Source organism: Melanerpes formicivorus, unplaced genomic scaffold (genome assembly GCF_026170545.1).
Source record: "Melanerpes formicivorus ecotype bairdi unplaced genomic scaffold, bMelFor1.0.p_v2 SCAF_173, whole genome shotgun sequence".
NCBI lineage: Eukaryota > Metazoa > Chordata > Aves > Piciformes > Picidae > Melanerpes > Melanerpes formicivorus.
Window position 1 is genome coordinate 551,856 of NW_027142525.1, and position 16,275 is coordinate 568,130.

The window sequence follows — 16,275 nt, forward strand, 5'->3', positions numbered from 1 at the left end:
AATCCCCCCCCACACACACACACCTCCCCCCCGATGCCACCCGGGGACGCGGCGGCACATTGGGATGGGTGCAGCCCTCCTTCGCCCTCCCTTTTGGACTGCCTTGGCAGTTTCCTTCCCCCCCCCTCCCCTTTTCTTCCAGCTTTTTTGGCAGAGGCTTGGGAAGAGCAGGGAGGGAGAGGAATTAGAAAAAAAAAATAAAAAGGGGAAAAAAAAACAGAAGGGAAAGTAAAAAAAAAAAAGAAAGGAAAACCAACCAACCAGGCAGCCCGATGGGCTGGAGAGGCTCGTGTGTGTTTGCCCTTTCCTCATGACGTAGTGTCCTGTGCCTCTCTCCCCCCTTCTCCCTCTCCTTTTCCCCTCCCTCCTTCCAAACCACCCCCCCTCTCGCCCCCCTTCCCCTTCCCCTCGCATCCTTGGAAGCAACAATTAAGCAGCTCTGGGATAAAACACACAGCCTGCGGGAGCACGGGGGCATTGCTTCAAGAGATGGCAAAGCAGGCAGCTGCACCCCTCCTGCCCGGAGTCCTCCTCCTCTTCCTCTCCATCCTCCCGGCTTCTCAGCAAGGAGGTAAGGAACGAAAAGGCTCCTTCCCTAGAGCCCCCGCCAGCGCTTTTCCTCTGCGGGAACCGGGGATCGGCTGCTGCACCCCCACCCCGGGCAGCTCCATGCCTGCCCCGGCTGCGTATCCCCGGGCAGCGACAAGGAGCCCCTTTGCTTTGCCTTGGGGACAGGCGACCGCCCTGCCCTGCCTCGGGGTATTACGCAGCAGGAGCGGGCAGCCCCCTGCCCTGCCTTGGGGACATCACCCAGCAGGAACGGGCAGCCCCCTACCCTGCCTTGGGGACGTCACCCAGCAGGAACGGGCAGCCCCCTGCCCTGCCTTGGGGACATCACCCAGCAGGAACGGGCAGCCCCCTGCCCTGCCTCGGGGACATCACCCAGCAGGAACGGGCAGCCCCCTGCCCTGCCTTGGGGACATCACCCAGCAGGAACGGGCAGCCCCCTACCCTGCCTTGGGGACATCACCCAGCAGGAGCGGGCAGCCCCCTGCCTTGCCCTGGGGACATCTCCGAGGGTGGGAGTGCAGCCCTCTCCTTGAGTGTCACCTCCCGGCAGCGCTTTTTGCCCTAACCCAGCAGGTGGCTTGTGTCATGCCCGGGTGGGATGACCCCGAGGGAGGTGACACAGAGCGGTCCAGGAGTGGCTCTGCTGCACCGGGCTGTAAGGTGTAACCCGGTGAGAGGCTCGGGGACAGGGCAGGCTAGGGGGCTTGAGATGCTCAGGGGCTCAAGAGGCTCAGGGACATGAGGGGCATGGGGACATGAGGGGCATGGGGACATGAGAGGCTTTTGGACAAGAGAAGCTTGGGAACCCTGAATCCAGGGTACAGGGCAGGGCAGTCAGGAGTGGCCACCAAGCCTCCATAGGGCTGACCAGTGCAAGGGGCCAGGAGAGCTGGCACCTGTGCCCCCTGCCCAGTGCAGTGGCAGGGTGAAGCTGTGGGGTGGGTGCACATCCTAAAGTCCACGTCCTTGGGGCTGGTGCAGCTCAACCCACCCCAGCTGCAGGCTCTGGGTACATGGGGAGGGTCTCATGCTGCTCTTGTGCGTGGATCTCATCCCCCACCCTGTGGCATGGGTTGTGGCTGTCTGGCTGGCCCCTGGCTGGTCCCTGGCAGGGGCTGTGTGACACCCCAGCATGCACAGTGGCACTTCTGGGGTGGGGAGGTGACAGCCGCTGCAGGGATGCTCATCCCACGGCTCCATGTGACAGCAGCAGAGCCACCAGAGCAGCAGGTGCCTGCCAGGGTGACTCTGCTGCTGGGGCCAGGCAGAGGTGGGGACAGCAGCTCTGAGCACAGATTGCCAGCCCACTGCCACAGCCAAAGTGGGCAGAGGTCTGCAGGGTGGGGGGCAGCGTGGGCAGGAATGGAGCAACCACCTCCAGAGCGCCAGGTGGTGGTTGCCTCCTGTGGTGCCAGAGGGAGGATGTGATGGACAGAGCCACCGTGGGTGATGGCGTCAGGGACAGAGCTGTCACAGCAGGCTTTTTGGCCAGACAGGACTGAGCAGGAGAGGAGAGGAGAGGAGAGGAGAGGAGAGGAGAGGAGAGGAGAGGAGAGGAGAGGAGAGGAGAGGAGAGGAGAGGAGAGGAGAGGAGAGGAGAGGAGAGGAGAGGAGAGGAGAGGAGAGGAGAGGAGAGGAGAGGAGAGGAGAGGAGAGGAGAGGAGAGGAGAGGAGAGGAGAGGAGAGGAGAGGAGAGGAGAGGAGAGGAGAGGAGAGGAGAGGAGAGGAGAGGAGAGGAGAGGAGAGGAGAGGAGAGGAGAGGAGAGGAGAGGAGAGGAGAGGAGAGGAGAGGAGAGGGCAGGCTCTCATGGGCAGGGGAGAGCAGTGCCAGGGCTGCATTGTGGCACCAAACAGCTCCAGGCTGGACCACTCCTTGCCCAGGGCAAAGCCCTCAGGGCTCCACTGCCGGCAGCTCCATCTGCAGCTCCCTGACCTTTCCCAGTGTGGGGGGGCTCTGGGGACTCCAAACATGGGCTGCTCTGCCCTGGCACTCTCAGGCAGCAATGTTCTGCTCTGGCTTGCTGAAGCACGGTGGCTTTGCTCCCTGGCTCTCGAGCAGTAGCCAACTGGGACGGTCTCAGGCAGACTTTGGCCCAGGGACAGGATCCTGCAGCAGCTCCTGAGCAGTCTGGGGCTGCTGGCCCTGCTCCAGCCCCTGGCTCCATCTCCAGGGGTGTTTCCTGGATTGGGAAGCAGCTCACAGAGGAGGTGGCCCTGGCCCTGGAGATGGTCTCAGTGCTGATGGGAACACCAGAGAACATTTCTCCATGGAGGAGTGACTGGTGTCTCTGCAGCCTGGTGTCCTGCATGGCATGGGGCAGGCTCAGCCTTGCCCTGTCTGTCCTTGGAGACTGAGCTGGGACAGAGGCACAGCCAGTGGCTTGCTGGGGGGGATGCCAGAGTGCTGTCAGGGGGATGCCAGGATGCCGTGGGGTGCACCCAACCTGGAAGGGACTCAGGGCAGCATCCTCCAGCACCTGCTACCAGAGCTGCTCCAAACCAGCCTGGGAAGAAAGAGACCCCTGAGAGATCCCAGGGTTGAGGTAGAAAAGCCTCCCTCAGAGCAGTGCCAAGGGGCTGATTCCCAGGTTTCAGCAGCTGGTGGTACTTGAGATGCTCACAGCAGTGGGTCAGGATCAGCCCCTGCTGCTCTGCACCCCCCAGGGAAGCAGAACTGGGCACCATGGGGACCTGCATGGCTGGATCCAGATCACTGCATGGGGGGGACCCACTTTCTGTGTCCCTAAAAGGTGCTAAGTGCAGCATGTCTCAGTGTTTGGAATGGCCCATCTGTCCCTCAGTGCTTCCACTCATCCCTCAGTGCTTCCACTCATCCCTCAGTGCTTCTTATGCCAGAGCACAGGGCATCCCCCAAGACTAGTGGGGACAAGAGAGACCTCAGGGGTCCCAGCCCTGCACCATATATGTTGGCATTGTAGACACCCCCTGAGGACACCCAGAGTCCCTAGGGTGTCCTAGGAGCAGCAGTGCCAGTTGCAGGGCTGGGGGGGGAACCTTCTTTTCCCAACCAGGCACCTCCCCAGGGCACCAACCTGCTGGAGCTGCTCCCTCCACAAACACCTTGCAGGGTGCAGCTCATCTGCTCAGAGGTGAAAGCTGAAGCCTCGATGGGGAGGGTGGAGGGGTGCCAGGCTCCCTGGAGCCCCCCCCTCCCTGCTACTCCCTCCTGAGCTGCTACCAGCAAGCTCAGGCTGAGATGCAGCAGAGCTTCAAAGCTGCTTGGAGACTGCATGTTTCCAAACCCCATCCTCCCAGGGAAAGGAAAACAGCAGCCTGAAGGGGGGAGGGAAAACCTCTGCAGTGGCTGCATGCAGAGTGATCATCCATGGGTGCAGGGAGGGTGGTGAGCCAGGAGGTTTGGTGAGGGTGTGAGCTTGTGTCCTGTGGTGGATTCCCCAGCTCAGGCTTGGCCTTGAAAGCTGTTGCAGGGAGGGGGAAAAAAATAATCTCTGTTTCAGGCTTGGAAAGGAAGCTGCAAGGAGTGGGGCAGGTGGGAATGGGGCAGGTGGCAGTGGTCAGTCTGCAACAGCATGAGGGACTGGTGTGAATGTTGCAGGCAGGGGCCTGTGCCACACAGCCAGGGGAGAACAAGTCCAGTTTCTGCAGGCAAGGCTCCACACCACATCCTGAGCACCTCCAAGGGTCAAACCCTGCACACATGGGTGAAAACTCTCCTGCCCCTGACTCGAGAACTCCCCCCCAGGGTGGGCGCTGGGGGCCAGCCCTGTGCTCTGCTTGCAGCCAGCGCTGACCAAGGAGACAAGCTGGGAGGTGGCAGCAACCTCCTTTCCCACAGGCCCAGCAGGCTTGGACCAAGGAGAGCTGCACTCAGGGGGCTGCTGACTCAGTGTCCCCTTCCCCAGTGTGCTGAGGGAATGGGGGATGGAGAGGCCAAAGGGGGAGACCAGCAGGAGGGCCACTGGCATGGCTCCGGGTGGCCTTGGGGAGCCCACGGTGCAGCCAGTGCCAAGCACAAGGGCTGCTGTCAGCACCTGAGCTGTGGTGGAGCTGCTGCTGGCTGGGACTGGTGATGCTGAAGTGAGTTTGGCTGCTTGAGGCTGGTCCTCAGCCAGAGAGCTGAGCAGGTCAGAGACCTCTGTGCCCCTTGGCAGTGCCCACAGCTGGGCTGTGGTCACTGCCTCCCCACTGGGACGAGCCCTGCTGTGCCAGTGCCAAGGCAGCTCGTAGCAGAGCTTCAAGAGAAGTGCAGAGCTGGCCAGGCTTGGCAGCAGAGCTGGTCAGGGAGGGCAGCAAGGGGGGGAGCAGGCTCCTGTTATGGTCCTGAACAAAACCCTCATCTCCCCAAAGCCACATGGCAGCCCCCTCCCAGCCACCCCCCTGCCCCTGGGCAGCCAGGCTCCTGCCAGGCCTTGCTGACCTCCTCCACCTCCTGGTCTGGCCATGGAGATGGGGGATCAACAAGCACACCCCCTGCAGTCCTCCAGGAGGTCCCCCAGAGTCCCCCAGAGCTCCCTTGAGGCACTGGGGTGGGCACAACAGCTTGGCCCTGGGGTGGTGCCTGGGGGCTTCCTGGGGAGGGGACAGCCACAGGGGCACTGCAGTGCCTGGCTCCACAGCAGCCAGGAGGGTGACAGTGGTGAAGGGCTGAGCATGGCTTGCAGGCAGGTCGCACCTGGACCTTTCTAGGGTCCCCCATACCCCCCAGGAAGCCTGTGAGCCCTCCTTGTTCCACCCAAGTGTGCCAGGGGGCTCTGCCAGAGGAAAATCAGCCTGGAGTGCCTGGCATCACCTCAGCACCGGGGGTGTGGAGCCTGGGGCCACCACGGGGGCTGAGCACAGCAGGGACCCTCCCTCCCTGCTCGGTGGGGGGCAGTCACTGTCGGTGGGCATGGGGGCAGGGGGGGTCCCAGGGCAGAGCGTGGCCCTCCTGCTGGCTCTGGCAGGGGGGATTTCCACTCCCAGCAGGGCAGGGGGGGGACACTGGGGGTGTGTGGACGCTGGGAGCTTGTTTGGAAACGGGCAAGAAGCTGGGATTTGTTTTTCCAAGCCGGGGGGGGGGGGATGGGGGAGTGTTGGTGGGCGGGGGAATGTGCCGGGAAAAGGAGCCGCTCCATCAGCCCCTGGCCAGCGGCCGGGCTGGGCTGTGCCGTGCCAAAGGGGTGAGCTGGCTGGAGAGTGACCAAGCAGATGTCCCCTGCGCCGCAAGCGACAGCAGCTGCTCCGGGGCGGCCCCGGCAGGGCTCCGGGAGGTGGCTTTTGGGGAGGCACAGGGCCGAAGCCTACTCTTTGGCATCGCTGGGGAGTGCGGGAGCTGGCTGCCAGGTCCTGGCGCGGCTCCCGTGCCTGCCTGGGCGACCCGGAGGGTGTGCGGCTGTGCGTCCTGCTGGGCTGTGTGTCCTGCTGGGCTGTGCGTCCTGCTGGGCTGTGTGTCCTGCAGGGCTGTGTGTCCTGCAGGGCTGAGGCTGTGCGTCCTGCTGGGCTGTGTGTCCTGCTGGGCTGTGCGTCCTGCTGGGCTGTGTGTCCTGCAGGGCTGTGTGTCCTGCAGGGCTGAGGCTGTGTGTCCTGCTGGGCTGTGTGTCCTGCTGGGCTGTGTGTCCTGCAGGGCTGAGGCTGTGTGTCCTGCAGGGCTGTGTGTCCTGCAGGGCTGTGTCCCCTGCAGGGCTGAGGCTGTGTGTCCTGCTGGGCTGAGGCTGTGTGTCCTGCAGGGCTGAGGCTGTGTGTCCTGCTGGGCTGTGTGTCCTGCTGGGCTGTGTGTCCTGCAGGGCTGAGGCTGTGTGTCCTGCTGGGCTGTGTGTCCTGCTGGGCTGTGTGTCCTGCAGGGCTGAGGCTGTGTGTCCTGCTGGGCTGTGTGTCCTGCTGGGCTGAGGCTGTGTGTCCTGCTGCGCTGTGTGTCCTGCTGGGCTGTGTGTCCTGCAGGGCTGAGGCTGTGTGTCCTGCTGGGCTGTGTGTCCTGCTGGGCTGTGTGTCCTGCAGGGCTGAGGCTGTGTGTCCTGCAGGGCTGAGGCTGTGTGTCCTGCTGGGCTGTGTGTCCTGCTGGGCTGTGTGTCCTGCAGGGCTGAGGCTGTGTGTCCTGCTGGGCTGTGTGTCCTGCTGGGCTGAGGCTGTGTGTCCTGCTGCGCTGTGTGTCCTGCAGGGCTGAGGCTGTGTGTCCTGCTGGGCTGTGTGTCCTGCTGGGCTGTGTGTCCTGCAGGGCTGAGGCTGTGTGTCCTGCAGGGCTGAGGCTGTGTGTCCTGCTGGGCTGTGTGTCCTGCTGGGCTGTGTGTCCTGCAGGGCTGAGGCTGTGTGTCCTGCTGGGCTGTGTGTCCTGCAGGGCTGAGGCTGTGCGTCCTGCTGGGCTGTGTGTCCTGCAGGGCTGAGGCTGTGTGTCTTGCAGGGCTGAGGCTGTGTGTCTTGCAGGGCTGAGGCTGTGCATCCTGCAGGGCTGAGGCTGTGCCTGCTGGGCTGTGTGTCCTGCAGGGCTGAGGCTGTGTGTCTTGCAGGGCTGAGGCTGTGCATCCTGCAGGGCTGAGGCTGTGTGTCCTGCTGGGCTGTGTGTCTTGCAGGGCTGAGGCTGTGCATCCTGCAGGGCTGAGGCTGTGTGTCCTGCAGGGCTGTGTGTCCTGCAGGGCTGAGGCTGTGTGTCCTGCTGGGATAAGGCTGTGTGTCTTGCAGGGCTGAGGCTGTGCGTCCTGCTGGGCTGTGTGTCCTGCTGGGCTGAGGCTGTGTGTCTTGCAGGGCTGAGGCTGTGCATCCTGCAGGGCTGAGGCTGTGTGTCCTGCTGGGCTGTGTGTCTTGCAGGGCTGAGGCTGTGCATCCTGCAGGGCTGAGGCTGTGTGTCCTGCAGGGCTGAGGCTGTGTGTCCTGCTGGGCTGTGTGTCCTGCTGGGCTGAGGCTGTGTGTCTTGCAGGGCTGAGGCTGTGCATCCTGCAGGGCTGAGGCTGTGTGTCCTGCAGGGCTGAGGCTGTGTGTCCTGCTGGGCTGTGTGTCCTGCTGGGCTGAGGCTGTGTGTCCTGCAGGGCTGAGGCTGTGCCTGCAGGGCTGAGGCTTTGTGTCCTGCAGGGCTGTGTGTCCTGCAGGGCTGAGGCTGTGTGTCCTGCTGGGATAAGGCTGTGTGTCCTGCAGGGCTGAGGCTGTGTGTCCTGCAGGGCTGTGTGTCCTGCTGGGCTGGGGCTGTGTCCCCTGCTGGGCTGAGGCTGTGCCTGCTGGGCTGAGGCTGTGTGTCCTGCCTGGGTGTGTGTCCAGGCACACCTGTGGGTGCATTCTGGGGACCCATGCCAGCTGCTGTGGGCACAGGGAAGCAGGTGTGAGCTGGGCCCAGGGGAAGTTCTATTCAGTGCCACCTTGCAGTGGGCACCTGCTGCAGCACTATGGGGCACTGTAGGGCATTCTGGGATGCCACCAGAATCTGTAGCATATCTGAGTTGAGATGTGCATCCCATGGGACTCTCTGCCACCTGCCTGGCATCTGCTTGTGCTGGCTGCTTGCCCGGCCCCCGGACACCATGCAGCCTGCAGTGGGCTTGCCAGGGCCATGCAACTGCAGGCCCCCAGCTGCTGGAGGTGCCAGGTCCCTGCTATCCTGGCTGGAGTGCTGGGGAAGCAACCTCAGAGGAGGACAGCATCTCCTCAGGTCCCACAGCCATGCCACTGCAGGATCCCCTGGATCCAGGGAGCAGCATAGTTTTCCACTGTTCCAAAATGGGGCAGTTGGTGATCTGCTCAGCCGCCTGGATCCCCACAAGTCCATGGGACCAGATGGGATCCATCCTAGGGTGCTGTGGGAGCTGTCAGAGGAGCTGGCCAAGCCACTCTCCATAATTTTCCAGCAGTCCTGGCTCACTGGCGAGGTCCCAGAGGACTGGAAGCTGGCCAGCGTGGTGCCCATCCACAGGAAGGGCCAGTTGGATGAGCCAGGGAATTACAGGCCTGTCAGCCTGACCTCAGTGCCAGGCAAGATCATGGAACAGGTCATCCTGAGTGCATTAACACAGCACTTAGAGGATGGCCAAGGGATCAGGCCTAGCCAACATGGATTTAGGAAGGGCAGGTCCTGCCTGACCAACCTGAGCTCCTTCTACGAGCAGGTGACTGCCTGGTGGATGTGGGGAGGCCTGTGGATGTAGTTTACCTGGACTTCAGCAAGGCCTTTGACACCGTCCCCCATAGCAAACTCCTGGCCAAGCTGTCAGCCCCTGGCTGGGACAGCAGCACTCTGAGCTGGGTTAGGAACTGGCTGGAGGCTGAGCCCAGGGAGTGGTGGTGAATGGTGCCACAGCCAGCTGGCAGCCAGGCACCAGCGGAGTCCCCCAGGGATCAGTGCTGGGCCCCATCCTCTTTAACATCTTTATTGATGATCTGGATGAGGGCATTGAGTCTATCATCAGTAAATTTGCTGATGACACCAAGCTGGGGGCAGGAGTTGATCTGTTAGAGGGTAGAGAGGCTCTGCAGAGGGACCTCGACAGGCTGGACAGATGGGCAGAGTCCAAGGGCAGGAGATTGAACACATCCAAGTGCCAGGTGCTGCACATTGGCCACAACAACCCCAGGCAGTGCTACAGGCTGGGGGCAGAGTGGCTGAGAGCAGCCATGCAGAGAGGGGCCACACCTTGAGTACTGTGTCCAGTTCTGGGCCTCTCAGTTTAGGAAGGAGGTTGACTTGCTGGAACGAGTCCAGAGAAGGGAAGGAAGTTGGTGAGGGGCTTGGAGCACAGCCCTGTGAGGAGAGGCTGAGGGAGCTGGGGTTGCTTAGCCTGGAGAAGAGGAGTCTCAGGGGTGACCTTATTGCTCTCATCAACTACCTGAAGGCGGGTTGTAAACAGGCAGAGGTTGGTCTCTTCTCCCAGGCAGCCAGCACCAGAACAAGAGGACACAGTCTCAGACTGTGCCAGGGGAAGTTCAGGCTGGAGGTCAGGAGGAAGTTTTACACAGAGAGAGTGATTGCCCATTGGAATGGGCTGCCCGGGGAGGTGGTGGAGTCGCCGTCACTGGAGGTGTTCAGGAGGAGACTTGACAGGGTGCTTGGTGCCATGGGTTAGTTGATTAGGTGGTGCTGGGTGATAGGTTGGATGCGATGATCTTGAAGGTCTCTTCCAACCTGGTTTGGTCTATTCTATTCTATTCTATTCTATTCTATTCTATTCTATTCTATTCTATTCTATTCTATTCTATTCTATTCTATTCTATTCTATTCTATTCTCAGCCCAGAGGAAGCAGGACAGCTGGGTGCAGCAGGCCACTGGAGTGCTGGCCTTGGCATCCCTCTTCTTGCCTACACATGGCCACCCTCACATCCTCCTGCAAGCTCCACTGCAAGCTCTGCCCAGCCCTTCTGCAAACCTTACTTGCAAACCCCATGGCAACCACCAAGCCCCAGTGCCACCAACGTGCTTCAGCCCAAAGCAGAGCATCCAACCTCCTTGTGCCACCCACCCCCTGCAAGCCTCCACCCGCCCCATGGTCCTGATGGAGCAGCAGGGACCAAGCCAGGGCATGGCTGCCCCCAGGTCTGCAGCAGAAAGACCTTTGCCAGGGTCCAGACCAGTCAAATAATGTTGCTGTGGTGCCTGAGCATGACCTCTGAGCGTGAGCTCTGGATGCCCTGGGAAGTGGTGGCACTGGGGTGGTGGCACTGGGGTGGTGGCACCTGGGTGCTTATCTCAGCTTCACAGGGCAAAGGGACACAGGTGGTTTGCATGGGTCTCAACACTGTCCCCCCCAGTCCTGCTGGCCTGAGCTGGCTCTTCCCACTGGCAGCTCGGCAGGCATCATGGGCATGGGGCAGGCACAGCCAAGCAGGATTGGCTGGGAGCAGTGTGGGCTGCAGGGCTGAACTGTGACAGCCTCACCCCCAAAGCATGCCCATGCCAGAGCCATGTGGAGCTGCAGGTGATGGAGAAGGAGATGGCTGTGGGACAGGTTTGGGGAAGCAGAGCTGGGCACCAGCCACCCCTGCTCCCTGCCAGCTCTGTGTTCCTCTCTCCCTTGCTGGGCCAGGTTCTGCTGACACCTCCACCAGGATGCCCTTCCTGGCTCCCAGCTGGGGCACCTCCAAGCCCCATCACCAGTGGCACAGCGGGCAAACTCAGGTGCACAAGGAAAGGGCCTTGCCCTTGAGCCCTCATCTGGGGCTCTGCATCCCCCACCTCCCTAGGGAGCACCTCCCTGTCCCACGGGGTGGCCCCAGCTGCAGGCCCTTGGGCACACTTGGATCTCTGGAGGGGTTTTCACAAGGCTCTCTCTCCTGACAGGGGTCCCTGGTGCTATCCCGGGAGGAGTACCAGGAGGAGGCTTTTTCCCAGGTAAGGGGGCCCAGGCAGTGTTGGGGTGGGGGGCATCATCCTGTTTGCAGGGATGGGACAGGTGTCTGGGGGAGTCCCCAGGTGCCTCTGAGGAAGTACAGAGAGCTAAAGAACTGACAACTGGGGTCAGGGGGCAAGGGGACCTCCTTTCTGGCTGCTCAGCTCCAGCTTGAGGATGAGGGGACAGGACTGGGTGGCAGTGCCAGGCTTACACTGGCTGGCATCTACACCTTACCCAGCTCTGTCCATGGGAGATGCTCAGAGCTCACAACCTGTCCCAAGTGTTTCAACCCAAAAGCCTGGGGACATCTCAGGGGGAGTGCCTCATCCCCTTTCATCCTTGTGACCCTCTCTGCCTCCTCATGGCCCCCCAGGAGCCTGGCATGGGTGGGTGGGTGCTCACAGGGATGGGTGCTGACACTGTGCTGGTGCTTGCAGGTGCTGGAGTTGGAGGTTTGGGAGCAGGTGAGTGCTGGGACCCCTTTGCCCAGGGTGTGCTGGAACAGGGAGGGGGGCATCACCCCCAGCAGAGCTGCCCTGTGGTGGGCACTGAGGTTGGCACTGTCCTGCACGGTGTGTTGCCCTCAGGGGGTGCTCAGAAGAAGGATGGCTCTGACCCCTCTTTGCTTGCTCTCCCCTAGGACTCGGGGCTGGAGCAAAACCTCCCAAACCAGGTAAGAACCTTCCCTTGGCTCTCTCCCCATCCCTGCCCATGCCAGTGGCCAGGATGCTTCCTGACCCCTGCTGCCTTCCTGCTCTTTCCATGCGACCAAGGCGACCCTCCCCACCCTGGGCACCCCCATGGCCATGGCACACAGCAGCCAGCACTTTCTGCCATGCCACTAACCCCTGCCAAGCCCCCAGAGCTGCAAGGCAGCCTTCCTCCCTCGTCTCCCCCTGCTTTGGCTCACTGCCCCCCCAGGCTCCCCATTTTGGGGTGCTTGCTGCCTGCAAACCTGCACCAAGCTGCTGGGGAAGCTGCCAAGCTGGGTAATGCTCGCTCAGCCCTGCCAAGAGCTGGTGCCCACGGGAAGCTGGCAGCATCTTCCTGGCTGAGAAGCTTTTGCTGGGGCTCCTGCAGCCCACGCTGGGGTTTGTCTGGCCCAGAAATGAGCAGCTCCTGCCGGGGCTCCTGTAGCACACGCTGGGCTTTGGCTAGTCTGGAAACGAGGAGGAAAGAAGGGGCATCACCGGGAGAGAGAGGAGATGCTGACAGGAGGATGCACAGCCTAGGCACCAAGGCAGGAGGTGCCTAGGGCACGTCTGGGAGGCGCTGGGGCAGCAGAGCCCAGATGTGCCGGGGAGGGGGAGGCAAGTCCGGTGCTAATGGAGACGCCCAGGGCAAGATGCTTTGAAAGGAAGAGAGGGGACTCGCCCTCGCTGCCCATCCCAGGGGTGCCCCCTCCACGCCCAGGGGCAGGGGCACCGCAGCGCAGCCCTCAGCCTTCCCCCCCCCCCTCCAGGCCGAGCCGTCTGCGCGGCGGGGGCCGGCAGCCTCCTCCTGCTCCCATTTCAGCTGGTGGAAAGCTAAAAAACAAGTCCTTTATTTGGGCCTAATTAAAACCAAACGCGGGGCGGCCGCGAGAGCCCAGCCGGAGCAGTGTCCGCAGCCAGCCAAGGGCTGGAATCCGCGCCTGGAGGCAGCGAGAGCTGATCAGCCGCAGATGTTGGGAGGCAGCGCTGGCCGGAGCCGCGGGGACTCATTCCTCAGCCATAAACATTGCAGCTCCGTCCCCTCACGGCCTGCCGCGGGGGGAGGCGGCTTGAGGCCGAGAGGAGAGAGAGTCCTGGAGGCTGGGAAAGAGCTTCAGCAGGGGTCGTGTCCGACCGGAATCGTCACAGAGTGGGCTGGGTTGGAGGGGACCTTAAAGATCATCCAGTGCCAGCTCCCCTGCCACAGGCAGGGACACCTGCCACTAGAGTGTGTCCAGTTCTGGGCCCCTCAGTTTAAGAAGGACATTGAGATGCTGGCAGGTGTCCAGGGAAGGGCAAGGAGGCTGGGGAGGGGTCTGGAGCACAGCCCTGGGAGGAGAGGCTGAGGGAGCTGGGGTTGCTTAGCCTGGAGAAGAGGAGGCTCAGGGGAGACCTTCTTGCTCTCTCCAACTCCCTGAAGGGAGGTTGTAGCCAGGTGGGGGTTGGTCTCTTCTCCCAGGCACCCAGCACAAGAACAAGAGGCCACAGTCTCAAGCTGTGCCAGGGGAGGTTCAGGCTGGATGTTAGGAGGAAATTCTTCCCAGAATGAGTAATTTGCCATTGGAATGTGCTGCCCAGGGAGGTGGTGGAGTCCCCATCCTTGGAGGTGTTCAAGAGGGGATTGGATGTGGCACTTGGAGCCATGGTTTAGTTGTCAGGAGGTGTTGGGTGACAGGTTGGACTTGATGATCTTTGAGGTCTTTTCCAACCTTATTGATTCTGTGGTCCTGTGACAGAGCAGGTTGCTCAAGACCTCATCCAACCTGGCCTTGAACACCTCAAACCTTCCTGGCCAGCCTGTTCTAGTGTCTCCCCACCCTCACTGGAAAGAATCTCTTCCTAATCTCCCTTCCCCAAGCTTCAATCCATTCCCCCTCCTCCTATCACTACAACCAATTGCCAAAGGTCCCTCCTCAGCTTTCTTGCAGGCTCCTTTCAGGTTCATTTCCTTGAACAGGTTTCAGGAGATTCACCACATTCTAGGAGACCAAGTTCCAGTTTGGTTTTCGTGAGACAGGCAAATCAGACTCCTGAAATGCTAACCCCACCCTCCTCCAGCTTAAATCCCTTCCTTCCCGTCCTGTATGCCCACCTATAGTGCTGGAGGGCAGTGTTTGTCACCTGTCCCTGTGCCCATCCCCATGATATGGTGCCACCCCATGGGAGGTTCCTGTTCCTCTGGCCTTGGCCATGTGCCCCCCTCACCCCCCTCCACCTCACCCCCCTTCTCTTTTCAGGGGTCGGAGGACTCGGGGGACTTGGCCCACTTGGCCTGCAGCCAGGTGAGCACAGACCACCAGCCTCTCCCCCACTCTGAGCTGGCCCCAGGGTGATGGCCCTGGAGAAGCACCTTGGCACGTGGCTTGTCTCCATCAGGTGCTCTCCATAGCCTGCCTGGTGGGTGCCATCTGTGCCCCCCAGGGGCTGGAAGCCACCAGCAGGCAGCCCTGTGTTCCCCCAACACCACGGCATCCACCATGGGTGACCCCAAGCAGGGATAGGCAAGGAGGGACCTGGGGTCCCTGTGGTGTCTGCAGCAGAGGGACAGTGCCTGCGTGCCACCAGCCAGCCTGGCCAGTGCCACAGCAGCTGGTGACACCACAGGGTGCCCTGAAAGGTGCTGGCACAGCTGGTGATGGGTGGGATGTGGATGGGAGAAGTATTCTGGGGGGGGAGCAGGGAGAAGCCAGAGCAGGACAGGGCAGTGCCTGCTAACCACCACCTTGCCCAGCCTAACGCCAGCCCCCAGCACTGCCACACAGCCCCTCATGGCTCACCATCCCCTGTGCCCACTGTGGCTGGCATGGAGGGCAGGACACCTTCTTGCCAGCCACTTTTCAGGGATCCTCAGGCTGCCTCTCCTCGCTGCAGGTGCTGCAGGGCTCTTCCCTGGAGGTGTCTACCCCGGGGGAGTCTTCCCAGGTGCTGCCTCTGCTGCTGCTCTCAAGGCTGCTGCTAAAGCTGGTGAGTGCTGGGGGTGCCCTGTGCCATGACAGACAACAATGCAAGAGGCTTGGGCAGCCTGCAGGGGACTCTTGATGCCCCCTGAGAACCTGGGTTAGATGAGCTGGGGAGCTGCAAGTGAGAGGTGCTGCTCTCATGGGACTCTGGCAGGCCTTGGTGTGATGGGAAAGGGGCACTGGCCCAGCCTGAGCCCCCAGGAGCAGAGGGCACCGAGCTGGTCCTCATGCCCAGGGCTGGAGGACAGATCCCTGGTACTGCCTCAGGGTGTTCCCATTGCCCCTTAAGTTCCATCCTGAGCTCATCCCTTCCTGTGGCACCCACCTGTAGCCCAGTGGTGGCATCTCACACTGGAACTCCTCTTCCCAATGCCCCCAGGTGCTGGTATTGGTGGCGTGGGTGGCATTGGTGGCGTTGGTGGTCCCGGTGGCCTCGGGGTCTCCACAGGTAGGAACTGCTCCTCGTCCCCAGCATAGCCAAGCCTGGGGCAGAAGTGTCCCACATGCCTGCCAGGGTGGGCAGGAGCCGGTGCCAGGGGCTCAGGGGTCTCTGCTGCCTGCAGGTGCGGTGGTACCGGGCGGGGTACAGCCCGGGGTTGGCGCGGCAGGGAAGCCCCCCAAAGTACCAGGTAGGTGCAGGGCCCCGAGGCCAGGGGCCGGGGTGGGGGCCGGCTCTGCCCGGGGGCTCAGCCCTGGCTTTCTCTCTCCTGGCAGGTGCTGGGATTCCTGGAGCTTTCCCGGGGGGTGTGCTCCCAGGTGCAGGTAAGCTGGGCTTCCAACCCCTGCCAGCAGCACCCCCAGCCTCTCAATGGGGTTCCTCACCCCACTGGCAGCACCCCAAACTCTGAGGGGTTCCCCATTCCACCAGCAGTGTCCCAAGCTCTGAGGGGGTCCCCAGCCTCCAAGCAGTGCCCCAAGCTCTGAGGGGCTCCCCAGCCCCCAAGCAGCACCCCAAACTCTGAGGGATTCCCCATTCCACCAGCAGTACCCCGAGCTCCAAGGGGATCCCCACCCTACCAGCAGCACTTCAGTCTCCAGGGGGATCCCCACCTTAGCAGCAACACCCCAACCTCTGAAGGGGTTCCCCATCTTACCCACAACATGCTGACCCCTGAGGGGGACCCCACTCCACTGGTAACACCCCAGCCTGCAAGAGGGTCCCCACCTGGTGCCAAGACCCCAAGCCTTGTGGCCAGCTGCACCCTGAGCATTACCCCAGCTCTCCTGCCTCACTCCCTGCCTGCCCATTCACTGCTGCCTGCAGCCTCCAAACCCTTTAGCTGGGGCCAGAGTGGCATTTCCACCATGCCACAGGCTGCAGCACCTGCTGGCTCTGGGGGGCTGGTGCCAAGCTCCGTGGGAGCAGGCAGCAGCAGGAGAGGAGCTGGCACAGGCCACACCAGAGCTGGTTTGCCCAGCCAGAGGAGAGGAGCTGGCACAGACCACACCAGGGCTGGTTTGCCCAGCCAGAGGAGAGGAGCTGGCACAGGCCACACCAGGGCTGGTTTGCCCAGCCAGAGGAGAGGAGCTGGCACAGGCCACACCAGGGCTGGTTTGCCCAGCCAGAGGAGAGGAGCTGGCACAGGCCACACCAGGGCTGGTTTGCCCAGCCAGAGGAGAGGAGCTGGCACAGGCCACACCAGGGCTGGTTTGCCCAGCCAGAGGAGAGGAGCTGGCACAGGCCACACCAGGGCTGGTTTGCCCAGCCAAAGGCAGCGTGGGAAGGAGGAGGAGGAGGTGGTGGCTGGAGGAGGGAGAGGAATTCCTCATTGCAAAGTAATTTGGGGGAG

At 62.2% G+C, this 16,275-nt stretch overlaps 1 protein-coding gene across 6 annotated transcripts in view; it reads left to right on the forward strand.

The window, feature by feature from the left end:
* Positions 1–356: 356 nt before the first annotated feature.
* The window catches only part of ELN (elastin), a 29,210-nt gene continuing 13,291 nt past the window's right edge, over positions 357–16,275 (forward strand). For 3 of the 6 annotated variants that reach the window (XM_068169223.1, XM_068169225.1, XM_068169227.1), the window contains exons 1-9: positions 357–571; positions 10,782–10,832; positions 11,271–11,297; positions 11,474–11,506; positions 13,763–13,807; positions 14,397–14,489; positions 14,865–14,933; positions 15,049–15,114; positions 15,200–15,247. In XM_068169223.1, coding sequence (XP_068025324.1) covers positions 490–571; positions 10,782–10,832; positions 11,271–11,297; positions 11,474–11,506; positions 13,763–13,807; positions 14,397–14,489; positions 14,865–14,933; positions 15,049–15,114; positions 15,200–15,247 — 514 coding nt within the window. In that variant the 5' untranslated portion in view covers positions 357–489. The remainder of the gene's footprint in view (positions 572–10,781; positions 10,833–11,270; positions 11,298–11,473; positions 11,507–13,762; positions 13,808–14,396; positions 14,490–14,864; positions 14,934–15,048; positions 15,115–15,199; positions 15,248–16,275) is intronic. The other 3 variants (XM_068169226.1, XM_068169224.1, XM_068169228.1) reach the window with 3 other exon arrangements.